The sequence below is a fragment of the Pangasianodon hypophthalmus genome, chromosome 15, assembly GCF_027358585.1.
Source record: "Pangasianodon hypophthalmus isolate fPanHyp1 chromosome 15, fPanHyp1.pri, whole genome shotgun sequence".
Taxonomy (NCBI): domain Eukaryota; kingdom Metazoa; phylum Chordata; class Actinopteri; order Siluriformes; family Pangasiidae; genus Pangasianodon; species Pangasianodon hypophthalmus.
This window is the reverse complement of record NC_069724.1, coordinates 12,254,345-12,276,883: the sequence shown is the minus strand read 5'-3', so window position 1 is coordinate 12,276,883 and position 22,539 is coordinate 12,254,345. Positions and strand designations below refer to the sequence as shown.

Here is a 22,539-nt window from a genome sequence, read left to right as displayed (position 1 = left end):
GTTGCTGGTGTGAAGTGACACCAAACTACGAGTTGAGGAAGAAATATGGAGCTATGACTGTTTTTAACTCTGTGATCTCCTTTTGTTCATGTCTATAGATAACAGTGTGGCCTACAGAGTCAGAAACCAAATCAGCAAGTGTCGTTGAGACAATGAACATCTCCACAAAGCCAGGTGAGGAGAAGCGACTATGTGATAATTTACACGTGACTTGATATGTAGATGCTAAACTGTAGGCCTTAAGCTTCTTTAGCCCTGAAGGTTCAATATAAAAAAAAAATTTAAATTGATTGAATATATTTAGGATAAAGGAGCAAACTATGTAGGCTACATTTAATTTTTCTCCAAAATGTTGCTTTAATGTAAGGCTTTGCAGATTATACATCAGTGACCTTCATGTATAAATTTAAATAACTTACTCAATAATTATGATATCAGAAGCCATTTTAGAAGCAAAAGACATTTTCTCACAATGGTATAGTGCATATAGAACAAATACATGAACACTGACTAAACTGAGTGTGTCACTGTGCTCAACATTTTTCCCTACATGTGTAAATATAGCAAACAGATTGAAACTAAACTAAGAAAACGGCTCTAAAAGGACTGTGCTAATCCTGTACAAGCTTGTCTGGATAAAGACAGTATCATCGATCTCTGTGTAGAGTCACCTTGGCTACTTTTATGGTTTTATTACTGTGGCTTTTCCATCATGGGAATTTTTTAAAGATTTAAACAAAGCATCAACTGATATACAGATTGTGTAAAACTATAGTGTAAAACTATAAATGCAAATGTCAGACACCATATGTGTCTTGGAATGTGTAAATTTCTATTTTTTGCTAATCTATTCTTTTAAGGACACTGATTAGCCATCCAGTCTTAATGCTGCTCAGGTGTCTTGGCCACTTAATATTTAAATGTGGGAGATTACATAGTCATATGGGGAGCAGTCACCTGAGAGTTTCAGCACCGATGGCCTCGAAGTGAACGTAAATATAAATAGTATTTAACATAAAAAAAGGAAATAATCATTGATCAATGAAGGCAAAAAAAAAAAATCAAGTGAAAATAGATACTATTACTCAGTGCAATACCATGGCTTTACAATGTTTAAAAAGGCAGTCAGTATAATAATAAATAATAATAATTATTAACAGCAGTAACACTGAATATGCAGCAGAATGTACACTAGGTCTGTTCAGGCAATGAAAATGCAGTTTATCCCCAGAAAGGGTTTGGAATCAACAGTATTTTTTTTTATCTATTTCTGTTTTTCAGGGCTGTTAGCTGCTTGGGCAAGATTACTTTACTGGATTATTTAAACTAGAGGAGTAAAATACTGTCCACTAATATAAAAGGAAAGGATAATTTGTATATTGTACTTTTAAGAAAGGAGAAAACATTTCTTATGTAAAAAAAGAATATAAATAAAAAGAAAAACTTAAAAATAATATTAAAATATTGTTAAAATAATAGAGAAAATTGTTTATTTTCCCATTTGCTATGTATATAAGTAAGTGCTTTAAAACAAAAAAGAATGTGTATATTGAACTGAATTATGAAAGTATATAAATTACAAAAAAAAAAAGCTGAATAAATTTGAATAAATTTGAATAAATGTAGCCTAATGACCAGAAATTAAAAAAAATAATGTTGATTGATATGTTATGTTACTATTATGTTGAATAGAACTAAAAAAAAAACAAATTTTAGGAAATTCTGATCATTTGTTCTGAAACTGTTGATTAGCCATTGCTTAGAAAGAAAAGCAATATGCACTCAAAGTTATTCAGGTATTGCTTAGATGCAACAAAATCAACCACACCACTGCCTCGGTCCATATATTAACACACACGTACGTATCTAATAAACACAACATATGCACGACCCTTTCAGAGACTCTCCTGCTTATTTAGCTTATTTTCAGTTGTCACAAGGAAGGTTTTTTTTTTTTTTTTTTTTTTTTTTTTTTTGTTAAATCAGTACAGATTACTGTGTTACATAAAGCCTGACTTGTTTTTTACAGGCGGCATGGGCGGGTTCAACCAAGAATCCCAGATTACACAGAGGATTTCTACAACCGGATTAAGCTAAGCACCTTATTTAGCAACAAGAAGTGAAAATCATTAATAAGCCCATCTGTGGAGCTGGTATAAAGAGGCCACTGGTCCACGGACACATTGAAAGTTGGTGGAGAAGTGGAAAAAGCTCCTATTTCTATTTATTAACTCTGACGCTGATCAACTTCAACACAACAGGTAAGATCTGTGATTTTTTTATTAACTTCATAAGAATGAGATCTAAAAAATATTTTATGTTTATACTGTCAAAGTGAATATATTAAAGAATGAATTCGCTCTTAGGAAAATATTACTGTTGATGCAGGAGATTATGAGACTGAAATGAATAAGCGAATATAAGCACAGCATTTGCTCTCTCATTGTGGTATAGGATGGAATATTACAAGTTGGCCTTGCTGGTGGTGTTCCTGTCCTATGCTGAGCGCTGCTGGTCTTCTTCCTGTGTGGTGGACAGCTTCACTGTCAAGCAGGACTTTGACCCGAAAAAAGTGAGTCCACAGACCAGAGTTATAAGGAAAGGGACTATTCTGGAATCTGATTGGTCAGAAGGTGTCAGTGGCTCTGGCAGTAGTATAATTGTTGATATGGTATAGCTTTCTGTAAGGAGATGCTTACGTAACATTTATGGAAGGAGTCTCCAGTGTCCGCGCTTTGTGACAGTCAGAGGTTCCTTCCATTTTTCTGCTGTGGGAAAGTCTAAGGATGGAGGATGTTGCACTCTGTGCTTCCTCTGTCACAAGCCGCATTTTTGTCTTAAAACTAAATGGCACAATAAGAGGCGAAAGTGCAATATTGATATTGGTGATTACGACTCTGATATGACTTTGTGTTTTGTCAGTATGCAGGAAAGTGGTACGCCCAGCAGAAGAAAGATCCAGAAGGACTCTTCCTGCAGGACAACATTTCTGCAGAGTACACTGTCGAAGAAGACGGCACCATGACTGCTTCTTCCAAGGGTCGCGTCACTCTGTTTGGGTGGGTGAGGAACAAGATAAATTCACCAGCATGACGTATGCAGAGAAAGTATATATTGATGAGTTAGTGGTCGGAATAACTAGACTTAGAGAACCACAGATATGATACCGAATATCAGTTTCGGATTGACTTGATATTGGAATGCTGGAACTACATTAAACTGAGTTTGACAAATTACAGTAATGACAAATCTTTAATGCTAGGCATTGCATTAAAATTGTTATTCAGCATGTTATTTTGAATAACAATTTTAATGCAGTGCCTAGCCAATTAAAATGAGGAACAGGTGTCAACCAAGGACAGGAAATATTGACCATATAAGGACAGTGGAAAACAAAAATTGTCAACAGAGGTTAAAATTTATACATCCTCACAGAAACAACTTCTGAACAGTTTAACCCCTAAATCCCTTGGCTTAGTTATTCGTGTTCACACATATTATTTGTTATATTCTATGGATTATTCAGTAACTACAGTAAAAATAACAGGAAAGGTGTATAGATTGTCTAGAGTGGGGAATGTAAGTCTGAACCCACAGAGTATGAGTTCAAAGGGTTAAAAGTGAAGCCAATATTGGATCAGTGTATGGTATTATCAAAAAAAAAAAAAAAAAAGCAGCACTGACTAGAATGTAAACTGTTGTGTGTGTGTGTGTGTGTGTGTGTGTGCAGATTCTGGGTTGTGTGTGCTGACATGGCTGCCCAGTACACGGTGCCTGATCCGTCAACACCTGGCAAGATGTTCATGAACTACCAGGGTCTGGCCAGCTACCTGTCTAGTGGAGGTGGGATAACTTACTTAGTTAGATGTGAAACCCTTGGAAAACCCTTGAACAACCATATATTTTTTGGAATATTTTTTAAAAACTTCCAAAGACAGACTGTATTATTGCAGCACAGATTTATTTTTATGAAAGTAATTTAAATATTAAGCACATCAGGCAGATATATGTATGTATATCCTATTATATAATTATATATTTTTTGAGCCATCAGTGCTGTACATCACCAGAGGTTCCATTTACAGAAACACAAACCAGTAACAATGTGTTAGACGTTTATAATTATCGTATATTACAAATATTTTATATCGCACACTTTGTTAATAAAAGGAAAAATGTTAGAATGTTTCTCTGGGGGAATCCTTAAAGCTTCTAAATAGAAACCTACAACAGATTGTTTCCCCATCAAAAAGGGTCCCAAGTAGAACCTCTTTGTCATACACTCATAATTCATGTTTCCTAGAAATAGTAAAATCACAGTTGGATTTAAATTAAATTCAATTTAAATCCTTGGTTTTTAGTTATTGGGTTTTAATTTAAGCGTTAATTCAATTAGTAAGGAAAAAAACACTTCAAAGTTGATCATTTTCCTTATAACAGCACATTCTGAAGTATTTTATTCCCCTTATACCACAGCACAGCATACTTTATTCTTCATAGTAAGCTATAGACAGTAATTCCCTCCCTTTCTGTTGGAGTTTATAAGGCAAAGAAAAACACAGCTTGTTACAGAGAAACCACGAAGTGTAAGCTCCTCTACAAAACGCTGACAATGGAGACTCCTTCTATAAATGTTTAATAAACATCTGTTTACAGAAAACTTTACCCAATCAATGCAGTAGAATTTTCTGTTTCTATAGACATGAAAACATATTATCAGTGCATTAATATAAACCTGTGATTTGCAGCTACACTACTGTCAATTCCTTCTGTCCAATCAGAATCAGCGAACAATTCAACAGCACTGTGCTCTACGTTTTATAATAACTAAATGTGAATTATAGCAACTTCCACCCTGGATATCCACAGATCCCACTTTGAGAACTTGGGATCTATATAAAAGTATGTTTCTTTCACACAGGTGATAACTACTGGATCATCGACACAGACTACGACAACTACGCCATCACCTACGCATGCCGCACACTGAAAGAAGACGGGACCTGTGAGGACGGCTATGCCCTGGTGTTCTCCCGTAACCCCCGCGGCCTACCCCCAGCCATCCAGCGCATTGTGCGCCAGAAACAGGAGGAAATCTGCATGGCGGGACAATTCAAACCCGTGCTGCAATCAGGTCAGTGTGCACCGAAGTGCACTAACACACACCTGGACTTCAAAGAAAGCACTTCTTTCTTAAACCCCAGTCAATAACATACAGTGAGGTCTTCATAAATGAATGCATGCCTGTTGGACATTTTGTGAGGGTCACAAATTTCCTCTTTTGTTCCACAGGAGCCTGCTGAGCTCTCTGACACCTTCCTTTAGTATGCTGCCAGGAGAAAACACATCCAGAGCTTTAGAGATGCAGAGGACAAAGAGCGCATCAGGGAGACGCAGTTTCCAGTTTGCTGTCTCAAGGGAAAACTGTGTTTGGGACAATAAATATTTTTTAAACAAAAGTTCTGTCTTTAAGAGTTTATAGGGAATTGAGACACGCCTGTTAAGCCTTTGCAAATGCTAATAAAAAATACTTTCTGCCAGTAAGTAACGCTTTGCACAAGAACACTATAAAACTACAGATCAGGGTTAAAAATATATATTCTATTTATTTCTTATGCCTTAATAGACACATATAACAATTTGAGTTAAGTGCAAGTAGTGAGGATTTATTACTGAAATGACCCACATAAGATGACATTTACATTTTCACATTTGCATTGCTGAAGATGCCCTTATCCAGTGTTATATATTCTCCATCATAAATATATCCTTATGCTATTACAAGCAGGTCAGGGTTTAAAAATACCAAAAAGCTCGAACTTTGTTAGAAACAGTTAGTACAACGTGTTGGTACAGAGATAAAAAAGGTCTAGGTTTGAGTCTGAATATGCGTAACTTCATTCTTTCACTCATCTTCAGTAACCGATTCATACTGGTCAGGGTCAGGGTGGATCCTGAGCCAGTCCCCGGAACACTGGGTGCAGGGTGAGAGCATTCACCCCGGGTGGAATGCCAGTTCTGCTAACACGCAAATTCGCACACTCATACACACCTATGGGCAATTTAGTGTAGTCAATCCACCAGTGGTAGGAAACTGGTGAACGTGCAGGAAATCCACATGGACATGGAGAGAACATGTGAAAGTTCACACAGACATTAACCTGAGCTCAGGATCAAACCCAGGACCTAGCTGTGAGGCAACAATGCCCACTTTCCATCTATAATTTGTGTAAACATTGGGTACACATTAACAATGTGTTTCACTAAGGTAGTATTTCCACACTTGTCACATGCAAACAAGACTGCACTACTGTAGACTAGGTACTTAAGACCAATTAAAAGGGAAATGTCTAGAAAAGGTATGGTGGTCTTTTCCTGAAAGAAGGTGAAACCTTAAATCCTGAGCACTGTTAATCTACGACAACTCCAGATCAGCACAGAACTTGGATCTGTGTGTTAAAGCCAATTCACACAGGATGCATTTCCGAACCACTTTTCGATGGATGTCACACAAAGCAGACACACTTCCCTTTTTAAGCAACTCTTCAGTCAGTATAAACTGTCATATTAAAAACTCAAGCCATCTCCACTGAATGTTGTTTTTTTCCTTTAATTTGTCACCTTTCTGCATTTAACATAGCCATAGTATACCTCTATAATAAGACTACTGTTCCTGTTATTGTAGCAGCTATATAATAGTATAGCATTAGTAAAAATTATCTAGAGTTGGTACATATACAAAATACTGTGCACGTTTTAGACGTATTAATATATTCTACAGACATTTTGTCTTAGGAAAGGAGCAATTTTAGCACATTTTAAAACAGAGACTTTTTCTAATATGGAAGAAGAGGAGGAGGACCAATTAGAAAAAATACCTAGTAAAAGAATCAGAAAAAAATGAAAGTGTAAATGTAATTGTCACGTGGCGGAGATGGCTGCAGTTGCCAGTGAGGTTTATTAAGTATAGGCAAACAATCCAAAACGTGAAATAAGGTCAAGGTCAAAAACAAGCAGAGATTCAGGTAATCAGCAAACCACATAGACAGGGCAAAAACCAAACCCATGAAACCAGGTAACAAAGTCAAAACCCAGAACAACTGGAACAATAACAAAAGGTATTTACAATAAGTAAATCAGGCAGTGATACACTGAGGGCTACTTTGCCATGAGTAAGAGCATGAAAGTCCTTTATATAGTGGCATGTGTGATTGGTAACAGATGTGCACGATCAGTAATACGGAGAGCATGAATGTGACTATAGTCCATGGCAGCCATACTTGTAGGTTCTTGGAAATGGAGTTCGGAGGCAAAACTGGTGCTGACAGTAAAAAAAAAAAAATCACCTCCCCAACAGAGTTTTGGACTGATGGTATTCCTAGTTTGTGACCTAGCGAGCCAATATCAGAATGTATTTATTGATAGACTTCAAAGCACTATTGTAAGTCGCTCTGGATAAGGGCGTCTGCCAAATGCCATAAATGTAACTGTAAATGTAATAAGTAATATCTTAAAGTCTGTATTAATAGTATTAATAGTGGTTCTAAAAGGTCTACACACCCCTGTTAATTGCAGGTTTTTGTGATGTAAAAAAAAAATATATAATGTGTCATAGCAACCAACAAAATTCAAGTGACAAACAAATATACATTTTTTGGTTAATAAATTAATTAATAAATATTTTTTTTTACAATAACCTGATAACTATAACTGTGCACATCCCTTAACTTATTCTTTGTTATAAAACACCTTTTGCTTGTAATACAGCACTCAATCTTTTTGTGTAAGAATCTACCAACATTGCACATCTTGATCTGGCAATTTAATTCCATTCTTCCTTGCAAAAATGCTCTAGAGCTATCAAATTGGGAGGGGATATCCTGTGCACAGTCCTCTACAAGTCATTTCATAGGTCTTCAGAAGAATTTAGATCTGGGCTCTCACTGGGCCATTACAAAACACTGATCTTCTTTTTCTGAAGCCATTCCTTTGTATTTGAATTTGTGCTTTGAGTCATTTTCATGCTGGAAGGTGAAGATGTTCAATCTTCAGCTGTCTAAAAGTGGCCTGTAGGTTTTGTGCCAAAATAGATTGGTATTTGGAGCTATCCATTATTCCCTCCATCTTGATTAGAGCCCCAGTCCCAGCTGAAGAGAAGCAGCCCCATAGCACGATGCTGCCTCCACCATGCTTCACCATGGGTATGGTGTTCTTTGGGTGATAAGCTGTCTTGTTTTTGCACCAAACATCTTTTAGAATTATGCCCAAAAAGTTCTACCTAGGTGGCAAAATAACACATTTTGCCACATAGTTTTAGCAAAATTTAGGTGGGCTTATGGCTTCTGTGGTGAGAAACAGCTTCTGTCTAGCTGCAGGGAATGTCCACTACAAACAAGGCAGTGGTGGCTCAGTGGTTAAGGCACTGGGTTACTGCTCAGAAGGTCAGGGGTTCAAGGCCCAGTACTACCAAGTTGCCACTGTTGGGCCCTTGAGCAAGGCCCTTAACCTTGTATCATGGCTGACACTGTGCTCTGACCCCAGCTTCCTAACAAGCCGGGATATCTGAAGAAAATAATTTCACTGTGCTGTACTGTATATTTGACAAATAAAGGCTGCTGCAGATATTCCTGCAGCTCAATTAGTCTCTTGACAGCCTCCCTGAAACCTTTTCTTCTTGTCCTTTCGTCAGTTTTGGAGGGACATCCTGTTCTTATCCATTTATCCACTCCATTTATTTATTTATGAAATGATTTTGTATTTTCCTTTTTTATTTATTTATTTTTCTATTTATATTTTCCTTGTTTTACTGAACTGAGAAATGAGAAATTCTTGTATGTGGTATCTTGTATACAAATCACTGCACATCTTGTATGTCTTGTATGTATAACATTATGTATTATTTTTAAAAATATGTTTCACTTTTACAGAACTTGTTTAGGAGTGTAAGTATTTTGAATAGTGCACATGGAGGTTTTCAGAGAAACTGTATGTTCTGGATATAAGGATGTTTTCACTTAGAAGCACTTTTCTCCTAAACATCCTGATTCTCTGGAAACTTTATATGTATATTTATTAGGCTTGTTGTGTGTCACAATTTCCACTTACCAGAATATAGGTAATATATGTTATATAATTACTGAGGAATTAGTTTATCATATATAATTAGTTTATCACATACCTATGCGGCTAAACTAATTGATCATGTCACAATTTAAACAATATGCCTACAGAGGTTATAGTAATATCATATTCTCACAGTAATAAGATCAGATAATCAGATAATCAATCACCCATGTGGTAATAAGTAAAGGCAGTCTCACGCATCTGAGTCTGTAAATTATATGCCTTGGTTCTTTTTTTTCCCACTGTTGACGTTACTGATACTTATCTACTAACCCTTGCACTTGGATACAAATTCACTACCATCTAATAAAACAATAAGTAAACGCACACACTCCAAGAAGCGGCCATGAAGAAAATGAAACATTAACCAGATTTTTAAGCCAACAAACTAACAAATGCTGAAGGTGCAAAATTCTTCTGCAAATATTAATGTACAGTTATTTTATATTTGATGAACTTGAAAAATAGCAAAAATATTGCACAAAGTTTTGACGCACTGATAGCCAGTACTTAGGAATACCTGTTTTAGCAGATATCACACCCTGCAAATGCTTTTTGTAGTGAGCTAGGAGTCTTTCTATTCCTGGTTAATAAACATTCACCCACTCTTCCTTGCAAAATGCTTCTAGTTCTTGGCCAATGTTGCATGCACAGCATGTTTAAGATCTACACACAGATTTTCAATGAGGTTCAAGTCAGTGAGGGCCATTCCAAAACCTTCAGTTTGCATTCCTTGAACTAGTTTATGGTTGATTTTGAGGCATGTTTTGGTTAATTTTCCTGTAATCAAAGCCAGCTTCTTTTCAGCTTCAGTTTCGTGACTGACTGTGTCACATTTGCTTCTGGACTTTGCTGATATTTACTGGATTCCATTCTTCCTTCTACCCATGGAGTGTTTCCTGTGCCACTGGCTGCCACACAACCCCAAAGCATAATAGATTCACCCCCATGCTTAACACTTGTCAAGGTGTTCTCTTCATGAAATGTTGCTCCTTTTTGTCTCCAAACATAGCCAAAGAGTTCCATTTTTATGGATTTTTATGGATTCCAAGTGCTGAATTTGCATTTGGTAGCTGTTCACTGGGAACTCTCATTATGTGGTCCAAAGAGGTGTTGATGCAAGAGAAGGAGGCCATCATTAGGCTGAAAAAACAAAACAGACCTATCAGAGTGATAGCAGAAACTTTAGGAGTGGCTAAATCAACAATTTGGTACATTCTTAAAAAGAAAGAATGCACTAGTTAGCTCATTAACAGCAAAAGGCCTGGAAGACCACAGAAGACAACTAAAGTGGATGATTGCATAATTTTTTCCTTGGTGAAGACATTGCTACTAAACCTCTAAAAAAATGCCTGACCAGTTCTGATGCAAGATTAACTTGTACCAGAATGATGGGAAGAGAAGAGTATGGAGAAGGAAAGGAATTAAAGCTGAACTAAAGCTGAAAGTCTACACTTCAATCACATCTTGATTGCTTCATTTCAAATCCATTGTGCTGGTGTACAGAGGCAAAATTACAAAAATTGTGTGTGTATATATATATATATATATATATATATATATATATATATACCTCTTCTGTAGCAGAAGATGCTATAGTTTGCTGTAGGGGTTATGTTTATTTCTTGTAAACTTGTAAAAATCAACAAAATATGTGATTTAGAAATGGATACAAAATATGTGATTTAGCTTTTGCACACAACCATAACAGAGTGCAAAGTTTGACACTTTGTTCTGGCCACATCTGAGACGTGAGACAAAAATTTCTTCCAAGCACTAATGAGTGACTTATTAGGTACACAAACCTGGCTTTCTAAATTAAATTACAACTTTTTCTGTATGCTTATTTAGTTAACCACAACTCTGGGAAAAAAAAAAAACAGAATGTACAGAATGTACTGGTAAACATCACTTTTCTACAGTGTTTATGAGGTAGTGTAAAAAAAAAAGTGATGAGATTTAGGATTATTGTTTATTATTATAATAAAATCACTCAATTAAACGAGTGCTATTTCTGTCCATAATTTGTGAGTTAGAAGTTTTAGAATTAGTTATGAATATATTATATATTTGACGTATAAATAAATATATGTCCAATATATGTCCAATATATATAATAAATATATGTCCAGTATATATAAGGCTATGGATATTTTAACTTATCTGTAAAGACAGTCATAGAAATTACATCACTTAGAACACTTAAAATAATTTAATTTAAAGATATGAAAACCCTTACCATTTTAGATATTTATATGTTTTGCCATTCACACTAGATTTATGACTGTGATATATAAAAATCTATTTAGCACAAGTTAAATAGCTAGTTATGCACTATGTGGCCAAAAGTATGTGGACACCTGACCATCATATGTGGTCCCTCTCCAAATTTTTGCCATAATTTTGGAGGCACATGATTGTCTAGAATGTCTTTTTATGCTGTAGCATTACAATTTCCCTTCACTAGAGCTACACTGAAAAAGAAGCTGAATGAATTTGCTTCAAATGCATCCACGGATTCCATGTGATTTAATTGAGTTACATTAACAAAAAATTTTTTCGTATATACAAAATGACTTGATCATGAATTTTGAAAGCAAGGAAAACATCACGCTTACTCTACATAATTTAAACTAATAATTAGAAACTTGTTTAAACTAACTTTTGTATAAGCAATGAAATCACTTTTGATGAGAAACTTAATAGTTTTACGTAAGCTATGCGCAATATGTTCTCTTAAATCTGACTGACCATATATTCCATTTTTTTCATTGTGGCCAGCTCAAACCTGTTCCAGCATGACAATGCCCCTGTGCACAAAGCCAGGTCCATAAAGACATGGTTTGCCAAGGCTGGAGTGGAAGAAGTCGAGTGGTCTACACAGAGCCCTGACCTCAATCCCACCTTAGGGATGAATTGGAACGCTGACTGCATGCCAGGCCTATCACACCTGATATAAGTGCTTGACCTCACTAATACTCTTATGGCTGAATGAGGAAACCACCACAGCCAGGTTCCAAAGTCTAGAGGAAAGCCTACCTAGAAGAGTGGAGCAGAAAAGGGGGGCAACTCCATGTTAATATAACGCCTTTGGAATAGGATTTTTAACAAGTACATACGGGTGTCATGGTCAGGTGTCCACATACCTTTGGCCATATAGTGTATATTTAGCACAATTATTATTATCAGTAATAATACTGGGGCACTCGGCTAGCTCAGTTGGTAGAGCATGGGACTCTTGATCTCAGGATCGTGGATTTGAGCCCCACACTGGGCACCAACCTCAGCCACTGGGGGTGCACAGGCTATCAGTGCTGGTCCCAAGCCCAGATAAATGGGGAGGGTTGCATCAGGAAGGGTGTTAGGTGTTTAAAAAGAAAAAAAAAAAAAACTGTGCCAAATCAACCCCTTACGGGAGCAGCCAAAAGAACATTATTGTTGTTATTATTATTATTATTTAGCTCATAAGTACAATATATTGTTTGTGAATTGAATTCTGAAAATAAAGGCTAATAAAAATACTGTGAATTTTCCTGAGGTTAGAAAATAAGAAAATATAAAAATAAGTAAAAATCTATGCCATTTTAAATTTGCAAAAGTGCAAAAGACACCAATTTGATGAAATCACTAAGTAACAGTGTATTAAGATAAGGACAGCATATAAAAGATTTTTTTTTTTTTTAACAATGATCTCTGCATGTACAGTTTATTTACTTTTAGCTAAGTGTCTCATGAAATTCTTGTATCTTCTGCGGAGACATTCATACAGAGGTTCTCAGACAGAGGATACACTGTTTCCATGGTGATAAGACTGAGGGACCACATCTCGCCCTCCCCCCTCTAGCTGCCCTGGATTGGCTGTCGAGACGGAGAGCTCTGAAAGGCGCGACATTTTTTTCCCATCATCCTTTGTCCCATTCAAGGCATAAAGAGTGAGCTGCTCCATACCAGGAAGTCATGGCTAGGAGAAATGCATGGCGTATATCCTCTCTCCACTGCACTTCCTCTCAGCTGTGATGTGGGTGAGTTGCTCTTTCTGTCTCAGCTTAAAGCAAGCATTGTGAATTAAGAGTGTTAATGTATTTAAAAGCTTTCTAGGCATGCGTGCAGTCAGATCAGGGTTAGATGGGATGTTTGAATGAAAACGTCGACCTGCTTTCACACTCCTGCTTTCAAACCTAGTTTGTTGACATGCCTTTGTATATGAAGCACAAAGTATTATGCTGGTTCCTAGCTGTTATCCAAAATATGACTCATGGTGGACAAATGAGATTTTTTTATTACATCATTCTGTCAGAGATTGTTACATCAAAACACTTCCTGCATAGCTTTAAACTGAATGGAGGGAAGGGGGTGATTATGCAGGAATATTTTTCAGTGTTGAATCCACTGATTGACAATGGAGGCCTTCTTCAGAAACAAAACTAGTTCAAAAACCAGTACAAAAAGCATGTTCTACTAATAACCACACAAAAATCTGGGACAAACCCAATCATTTCCCTGACACATCAGTCTTCCACTGAATGAATTTGCTGATAAGTTGGCTTGTAAGACAACACAATATTAAAGCTGTTCATCTAAACGAACCTATTCAGTTTATGCAGTTCATATACACCCACTTTCCCACACAAAGGAGCCCCTATTCCAGATGTACTCTTCTCACATGGAACAAATCTATGAATGATCCCACATGGAGACAGACAAAGTCTCTAATCTAGTTGTGCTGAAATATGCATGCAAAAAATCTATATCCTCAAATCAATATGACCTCATGCATGCAAATGATCAATTCAATCCAGTATCAGTTCATATTTAAAATTTTTTAATGTTAGTGTTAGGGACAGAGTTAGCACCAGTACCCGTTTTTAGCTAGTTTGTATGAAATTTTTTTTAAAAATCCAGCCACTTCACTGTAATTTGTTCAAATCCGCAAACATTTTTCATGTGACCAGATAGTGTGGTTTCAGTGGCAGCACCAGGAAAGTTGTATATAGGGTTTTGGTGTAGCTGAGCTACACATTCAAAGGTTAGAACTATTAATGTTTTTTTGTTTTTTTTGGTTGTCCTACAACAGGGTGTTGAAAGGTTTCCAAACTAGGACCCTTTTACAAAGCTAAGAAATTTTAACTGTACAAAGAATGCCTTGAAGAAATCTGTTTTCTAAGAGTTTATCATGAGGCATATCTCACTGTTTGCCACTCTTGACCACAAGGGTTTCTGTTATTTTTCATTACAAGAACATACAGTTGGTGATATTTTTATTCATCTTATACTGCAATAATTTTCCAAAATTATGATTTTTTTATTTATTAAAGAATGACACTTCATTTTTTTTAATCCATTTATAGTTACATTTAATGTTGTGTAAAATCCACAAAACAAGTTAGCTCCTGTAATCACTTACGTTATAGCAGCTATAATAGTCATTCCCTCACCAGCCTCTCTTTTTTCTTTCTCTTGAAATCAATAATTAAAAAAAAAAAAAAAAAGGCTTTTCATGTTATCAAAGCAGAAACTCACAAAGCATTGGGAAAGTTTTTCATGGTCAGGTTAATGAATCCATTTTATTTACTTTTTTCTATTAATTGTTTGTTTGTTTGCTTATTTGATTTTTAAAATAAGAATGTTCCATGAGTTATAGTTGGTTGTAGTTATAGCTAGTGTGTGTACCCCAATTTCTGTCACAAGACTAAAGTCTAAAACAGCAGACTGCTTGGTCTAATTTTCATCATTTTTATCATAATACATTAACAACAAGCATATTTTATATTCAATGAACATTAAACCCTGAGATAATGATTTTTTTTTCAAACCTCACACTTCATGTAATAATTCAGAGTACAGACATGAGTAATGTTGTATAGAGACAGACAATAAGTAGGTATAACTAATGTAATGAATCATAAATAGCTGGTTTACACAGCAGGTGATTAGAGTGAGAAGCTGAGGTAGCTCTTTTGGGTGACTTACTTTATGTACCCAGACACCTCAAGCATGAGCACAGCTAGGAGAAAATTGACTTTTTGCACACTTTTGCCCTTGTCATGCTGACATTGCTCAATGGAGGACTTAAGAACAATTGCTGCTCCACCCCGTGTGTTTTCAGCCTATAAAACCAGGCGGTATGTATTGATTGACTGTCTTTTATGCTGTGCTAACATGCTTGAACAACACGCTCTCTGAGCCACAAGGTAGCAAGTGACATTTCTATTGGAAAGGAAGGGTAAGAAAGAGATTGGATTTTAGTCTTTAACCTGTATTATTGGGGTGAGTGGCTTTTTACTTCCTGTACATTTCTAATGTATGAATTTGGACTTTGGATTATCATAACTTTAGCAAAAAGAACTAAGATTTTACCCTGTGGATTTTAGAGATTGGATTCACACCTACTTTCAGTGCTTTCAGTAACGCTTTACATTAAGGTTCAATGAACTAACATTATTCTACTTTGATCTGGTCACAAAGTGTGTATAATTTTTTATTACAACAGCTGTGAGAGTATTGTAGCTGCGAATAACATTTATATTTATGCACTTGTTCTAATATGGTGTCATGTCTATAGTAACAGCTCATTCACAGAGACTTGCATGGTGAACATTCCACATAATCAAAGCCTAATAACAAATGAATTTTCAAAAGTGCTGTTATTTAAAGAAAAGCATTCTTTAGAACTTCAAGAGAAAGAAACAGAGAGGCTGGTTTGGGAATGACTGTTTATAGCTGCTATCATGTTAATGATGACAGGAATTAACTTGTTTGACAGACATTCCACGATGTTATATCGAACTATAAACGGATAAGAAGTATGATGAGTTAATGTTATTACTTACATTACAGCAGCTATAAACAGTTGTTCCCTCACCAGTCTCTGTCTTCTCTCTCTTTCTCTCTCTCTCTCTCTCTCGAAGTTAATAAGACAAAAAAAATGCAGTATGCCTATGACTTCTGTCTTAAAGATTTTCACATATCAGAAAACTTCTGACTGTTGCAAAGTGCTGACACTGGAGACTCCTTCCATAAAGTTTAAATAAATATAAGTAAATAAACAACTTGCCTTACCTTCATTTGTTTCCCCACATCTAAAAATCCTGGACATGACACTGGAGTTCTGAATGTGTATTCTTCTTTACAGGAAGGAAAAGCACATCAGCAGCTATCTGTTCGCTTTAATCACTTAATGACAACAGCACCGTTTATTCTTCTGTGCTTAAGCATGTTACCAGGGTGCAAGTGGATGCCTTTGGTAATCTACATACTCAAACAGAACTGCTCTCTTCTTCTGTTATCTGGGGTACTGTTTATTTAAATGATCAGTTCAGTCAAGATAGTTTGAGGCAGATATTTACAGAAAATATTTTGGGCGAGACAGCCTTCCATTACGTGTTAGTCTTATAGCTCCATTGTAATACCAAAGAAGCAACCAGCTAAACAGGTCTTAGTTAAATATGTCTTAGCCTACTTTTGGTGTCAGGGGAAAATTATTTCAACTTGATGTTCACTGAACTATTCCATTAATTCATTCATTTCCTTTAGATAAGCTTCCTAAAGTGAAAGGAGAAAACTGTTTGCAGAAAACAGGATGATCCTGGTGAGCACATGTGAAAAAGTCTTCACCAGATTGCAGATCAGAATGTAGAAAAGATATCCTTAAAACTTAATACTGATTCTAGGGACATACAGTCAGGTCTGGAAGTATTTGGAAAATGACAGAGTTTTTGTGATTTTGCCTTTATACACCACCACAATGGATTTGAAATAAAACAATCAGGATGTGATCAAAGTGTAGACTTTCAGCTTAATTTTAAGAGGTTCCACAAAAATATGGCATTTACCATTTAGGAATTACAGCCATTTTAAGCAAAATACTTCCATTTTCAGGGGCTCAAAGGTATTTGGACAAAGTGACATAATTGTAAATATAACCATAATTTTAATACTTGGATGAAAATCCTTTGCAGTCAATGACTGCATGAAGTCTGGAGCCTATGGACATCACCAAATTCTGAGTTTCCTCCCTGGAGATGCTTTGCCAAGCCTTCACTGCAGCCACCTTCAGTTGAGGCAAAATCACAAAAACTCTGTCATTGTCCAAATACTTCCGGACCTGACTGTATATTTAGGTGCTGGATCAAGGGACACAATGGGACACAACAGAGCACAGAGTATCTATATTTTACTTGAGTTTTTCTTTCACCTAACACTTCTGATTTTCATGACTACATCTCAGAAGAAAAAAAATCCATTTTCTACCCACTACTTTTTCAAACATCACTACATTTCTCTATAGTTATATACAGGATGTCTCAAACGTCTCCATACATAGGGGACTACGTATGCCAGCAATACGTCGGCTGTGTCTCCGTCAGTGGATGTTCATGGACGTCCACTACTCGGTTGGTCCACAACACTTCCAGTCTTTTTGAATTGTCAGTATTGAAGTTTGGCAATAGTGTCATGTGTGATGTGCTTGCCAATCCAGCCATGAGAATGATTTCAATACATTCTTCTTGTGTCAAAGGCATTCTTAAAGGCTATCTGAAAAAAATATATATAATATAAAATAAGTATGAAAATTTTGGAAGACATTTTGCTAAAAAAGTGTAAATTTCTCTTATGTATGGAGATTTCTGGCACACCCTGTATTTGTAAAATCATATGTTGACTTTTTTAGCATCAGACAGCTTCAGAATCCATCTAAATTCCTAACAAATCTAAAATTTAACATATCTGACATTGAGAATGAGGCCTAAATAGCCATCATGCTAATCTACTGTATAAATGTACACTTTATCACTGCAGTTTGTATTTAACAACAGTGATTAGCATTCAGCTAGTTTGCAGCATCACATGTATTATCTAGCTAGCTAATGTTTGAAAGATTAGGAATAAAGAGGTTGTTAATTTGTTTAAATTTAAGTTTTCCCATGTTCCTTGGTGAAAGAGGTACTAATTTACCATCAGTAACTAAAATCAGTGTGTGATTTGAAATCAAGGCAGGGAGATGGCACTATTACATTCATACTTTAAGTAAGTTCAAGTTTATTCTTTTCTACTTTATCTTGAGTGAAGATTTTTAATTTGTACTTCAATTTTTAACAGAGTATTTATTTGGATAAGCAATTATTCTTTGACTTTTGCAAAAATAAAATTGGGATGAACCTACAAACCTAAAACAGAACAATAATAATGTCTCTTAATGGGCTAATTTAAATCAGGTCACGCTGGTACAGTAATGGACGTCTCTGGTCAGTGGCTGATGACTGGAATGAGTTAGAGTTGCCCTCTATAAATTCCTACTGTGCTGTGGATATAAAGTTGTACACTGTATAAATAATCCCTGTGTTAGGCTTGCTGAACAAACTTTGGCATTTTCTTAGGAAATACTAGGAGTACTTTTTTTTAATCATAGACTGTGTTCAATTTTTGTGTTTTGTCCTTCTATGGCCTTTTTATTTTTTATTTTTCATTTGTTCACATTTAAATCATCATCTTACCTTCTGTGTTTGAGTCTTCACTTTGTGTAATATATCTTTTTGTCTGGCTTGGTTTACTTTTATAAAACAATCATATTTAACCTTATAATCAAAACAGAGAATTAGGGCAACAATGTATATTTTACAGCTATTTTATATATTAGTGTAAAAAAAAGTAACATATTCATAATTTCATACTCATCTACAGTTAAATGGAAATGTTTTCCTGCGTGTCTGTGAATGAAAAATGTACCTTTATGTCACAGGTTTTCTACAAAACGAAATTCCATGTTTATTAAATGGTATTTTCATTCTAGCTGTTACAATACGACAACTCAGTTTAAGTCAGCGGTTCATTTTATTAGTTTTTAATTACTATTAAAATGCTTTTGCTCATTCTTACCCTTTCTCCAACCCCTATTTGTGGAAAATCCAAAACTGCAGACATTGCATAGTTCCTTAGCAAATAACTACACGAGAATGCCAGAAGGCCAGCATTTTGAGATTTAGGATTTTTCTTTTGCACTAGACTCTCCCTTGTCATTACTTAACACATAAGTCGTATTTATGACAAGAAAATTTCAATTAGTCTGAAGCTCTCAAGTAGTTTGCTGTGATCAGTCAACTCAGTCAAATCAGGAAATCAACTTTCAAAGGATCTAAAACAGAAAAGCCTGGGCATTCAAAGAGCTGGAGACCACTGACAGTGAAAGCCATCATTCAGAAATTTGATCAGTTTTATCACCACACAGCCTCTGATTCAATTAAATAAACAGCACTACTGTTTTTTTTTTGTGTGTATGTCTTCTTCAGGAGATAGGATAAAGAACCTCGTTGGCACGTGGGAACAGCATTAGAAGACATGGAGGATGCAAGGCCTCAATACACATGCCATCTGGAACGCAAGGTTCAGCAGAAGAAGGGACCAGTAGAGGTCATTAGGACCAAACTGCGCCATCAACTGTCTTGTTCACTGCCCAAAGTGAAAAGCACATTAACAGACCTCTTTCCTGTCGTGCTGTGGTTGCCAAAATACAAGATAAAGGAATATGTGTGGGGTGATGTGATGTCCGGGCTCATAGTGGGGATTATTTTAGTGCCTCAAGCCATTGCTTACTGCCTCCTTGCAGGCTTGGAGCCAATTTACGGTTTGTACACATCCTTTTTTGCCAATATCATCTACTTCTTCTTGGGCACATCCAGGCATGTATCTGTGGGTATCTTCAGCCTCATGAGTTTAATGGTGGGACAGGTTGTGGACAGAGAAGTCTATTTAGCAGGGTTTGATCTGAGTGAGGACAGTAAGAAAAGCTCCTTGGATGTTGGATGGAATGGCACTGAAGACCACCAGGATACCGCGGTCAACCTTACCATAGGGGCCTTCGGCATGGAGTGTGGAAAGGAATGCTATGCTATCAGCATTGCAACAGCTTTAACATTCCTTGCTGGAGTTTACCAGGTATTCCCTTTCTCCAAATTACACAAAAACATATAAAAGTGTAACATGCCTCATTATTGGGAAACTGTGATGTGCTTTATATATATTTTTTCTTTTCAGGTCCTGATGGCAGTATTCAGGCTTGGGTTTGTTTCAGTTTACCTCTCTGCTCCAATGCTGGATGGCTTCGCCACTGGTGCCTCATGCACCATCCTAACAGTCCAGGCCAAGTATCTGGTGGGCCTGAAAATCCCTCGTCATCAGGGTTATGGAACCGTCGTTGTGACTTGGATCAACATTTTTAAGAACATACGTAAGATCAACTTTTGCGATATGATTACAAGTGCAATTTGTATTGCTGTCCTACTAGTGGGGAAAGAGCTCCAGGATCGGTACAAGGACCGTCTGAAGATACCTCTGCCTACAGAGCTAGTAGTAGTGGCCTTAGCAACAGTGGTTTCCCACTTTGCTGATCTGAATGGTCAGTACAACTCAAGCATCTCAGGTGCCATTCCAACTGGTTTCATTCCCCCAAAGGTTCCAAGTTTCGAACTAATCCCAAGGGTAGCACTTGATGCCATCCCATTGGCTGTGATCAGTTTTGCCTTCACTGTCTCATTGTCAGAGATGTTTGCAAAAAAGAATGGCTACACAGTCAGACCAAACCAGGAGATGTTGGCAATTGGCTTTTGTAACATCATCCCATCATTTTTCCACTGTTTCACCACAAGTGCTGCACTTGCCAAGACTATGGTGAAAGACTCGACAGGTTGCCGAACGCAAGTTTCTAGTGTGGTGAGTGCTTTGGTCGTGCTCTTGGTTCTTTTGGTTTTAGCCCCGTTCTTCTACTCTCTGCAGAAGTGTGTCCTTGCCTGCATCATTATTGTCAGTCTGAGAGGTGCCCTGCGGAAATTCAGAGACTTTCCCAGGCTTTGGCGCCTCAGCAAGATTGATGCGGGTGTCTGGATGGTGACCATGTGTTCAAGTGCTTTGATCAGCGTAGAGATCGGGCTGGTGATTGGAGTAGTCTTCTCCATGTTGTGTGTCATGGTGCAAACCCAACATCCCAAGGCTTCACTACTGGGCCAAATCGAGAATACTAATCACTATGAGGACTTGAACGACTATGATCACCTTATGATCATTCCAAAAGTAAAGATTTTTCGCTTTCAGGCTCCACTTTACTACGCAAACAAGGACTTTTTCTTAAAATCTTTATTCAAAGCAGTTGGATTTGAGCCATTCCTTGAAAAAAGCAGAAGAAGAAAACTAGAGAAAAAAGCTAAAATCAGAACTGCAAAGGAGACTGACAAAGAAAATGGTGATGTTAGTTTAAGCCTAGTAGCAAGCGAAGTGGAATTCCACACCATAATTCTTGACTGTTCTTCTGTCCCTTTCATTGACACCACAGGTATTAACACCTTGAAAGGACTGGTAAAAGAGTACAAAGAAGTTAGTGTAAATGTGATTCTGGCATGTTGCAACACGACAGTCATAGATTCTTTGAGACGAGGTGATTTCTTCGGGTCTGATGATAAAGAAATGCATACACTGTCATTCCACAACCTTCATAGTGCAGTTTCTTTTGCCACAAGCGACACTACAGCATCGATTAACACTTCATCTGTGTAAAGGGAGTGCAACCTTATTTAATGCTCACAAACATCACAGACATTAAATACACACCAATAGGCTACTACTATTGTGTTTTTTAGAAACTAAAAATGTTTGTACATCATAAATGATTAGCTAAAGGAGACTGCAATCTGACAACATTAATACTCCAATTTTTATCTTTATACACAAATTTATACTGAGTTTTTTTTTTTTTTTTTTTTTTTTAATTTTCTCTTACTGTAAAAGATAATGCTGCTGTTACTGTATGTACTTATGCCACATTCACATCATATGGGAGAATGATAAACTGTTCTGACTTGAGAGCTTTTACGCATTGCCATTTTGTATACTATGTACAGTTTTTTTAAATCTAACATTAGATAGCATTAGCAGTTCCTGTTGAATAAGTGCATATCTTTCTACATTTTAATAGATCAAAAGAGAGTGATGCAATTTACTGGCTGTAATTCATAATAAAATTTAAATATGAACTAAAATTCCTTGTTTCATTGGAGGCATGGCATGTTTGTGTAGTCCACTGCCTCACTACTGGCTTTGGTTAGCAAAATCAGGACTGTTAAAAGCTCCCAAAGCTTGAAATTGCTACAAAAATATTGTTATTAACAGTTCTCAGTAGGAAAGTGGGAATTACAGTCTTTCCCATATGATGTGAATGCAGCATTAGCCAGCTCTTATAAACGTGACTAATGTGAAACGAATGTTTTGTATTAATAAATGGTATTGATTTTTCTTATCTTTCTGATTTTCTTTATATTTCATACCTATTTAATGCTAAATTATACTTAATTGTGACTGTGATTTTGAACCTAATGTAACTATAGAATTTATAGAATCTCTAGAATCAAGGGAAAAAAGCTTTTCCAGCAT

At 36.4% G+C, this 22,539-nt stretch overlaps 2 protein-coding genes across 10 annotated transcripts; both read left to right on the top strand.

Moving 5' to 3' along the window:
* The first annotated feature begins 2,029 nt into the window (after nucleotides 1-2,029).
* On the top strand, nucleotides 2,030-5,459 carry rbp4l (retinol binding protein 4, like). The gene is made up of 6 exons (XM_026941075.3): nucleotides 2,030-2,261; nucleotides 2,455-2,572; nucleotides 2,923-3,059; nucleotides 3,731-3,843; nucleotides 4,922-5,134; nucleotides 5,293-5,459. Exons 2-6 carry the CDS (start codon nucleotides 2,456-2,458, stop codon nucleotides 5,301-5,303), a joined length of 591 nt encoding a protein of 196 aa, XP_026796876.1. The 5' UTR covers nucleotides 2,030-2,261; nucleotide 2,455; the 3' UTR covers nucleotides 5,304-5,459.
* Nucleotides 5,460-13,038: 7,579 nt separating this feature from the next.
* On the top strand, nucleotides 13,039-22,405 carry slc26a1 (solute carrier family 26 member 1). Of its 9 annotated transcripts, none has more exons than XM_026941133.3 (4): nucleotides 15,260-16,366; nucleotides 16,657-16,711; nucleotides 19,410-20,055; nucleotides 20,155-22,405. In XM_026941133.3, the coding sequence occupies exons 3-4, from the start codon at nucleotides 19,459-19,461 to the stop codon at nucleotides 21,664-21,666; spliced, it is 2,109 nt and encodes a 702-aa protein (XP_026796934.1). In that variant the 5' UTR covers nucleotides 15,260-16,366; nucleotides 16,657-16,711; nucleotides 19,410-19,458; the 3' UTR covers nucleotides 21,667-22,405. The 9 variants fall into 9 exon arrangements, with proteins under 9 accessions (XP_034166987.1, XP_026796936.1, XP_026796933.1 ...); XM_053240183.1 differs by having other exon boundaries at nucleotides 16,657-17,516; XM_026941130.3 differs by having other exon boundaries at nucleotides 15,260-16,414.
* Nucleotides 22,406-22,539: the final 134 nt, after the last annotated feature.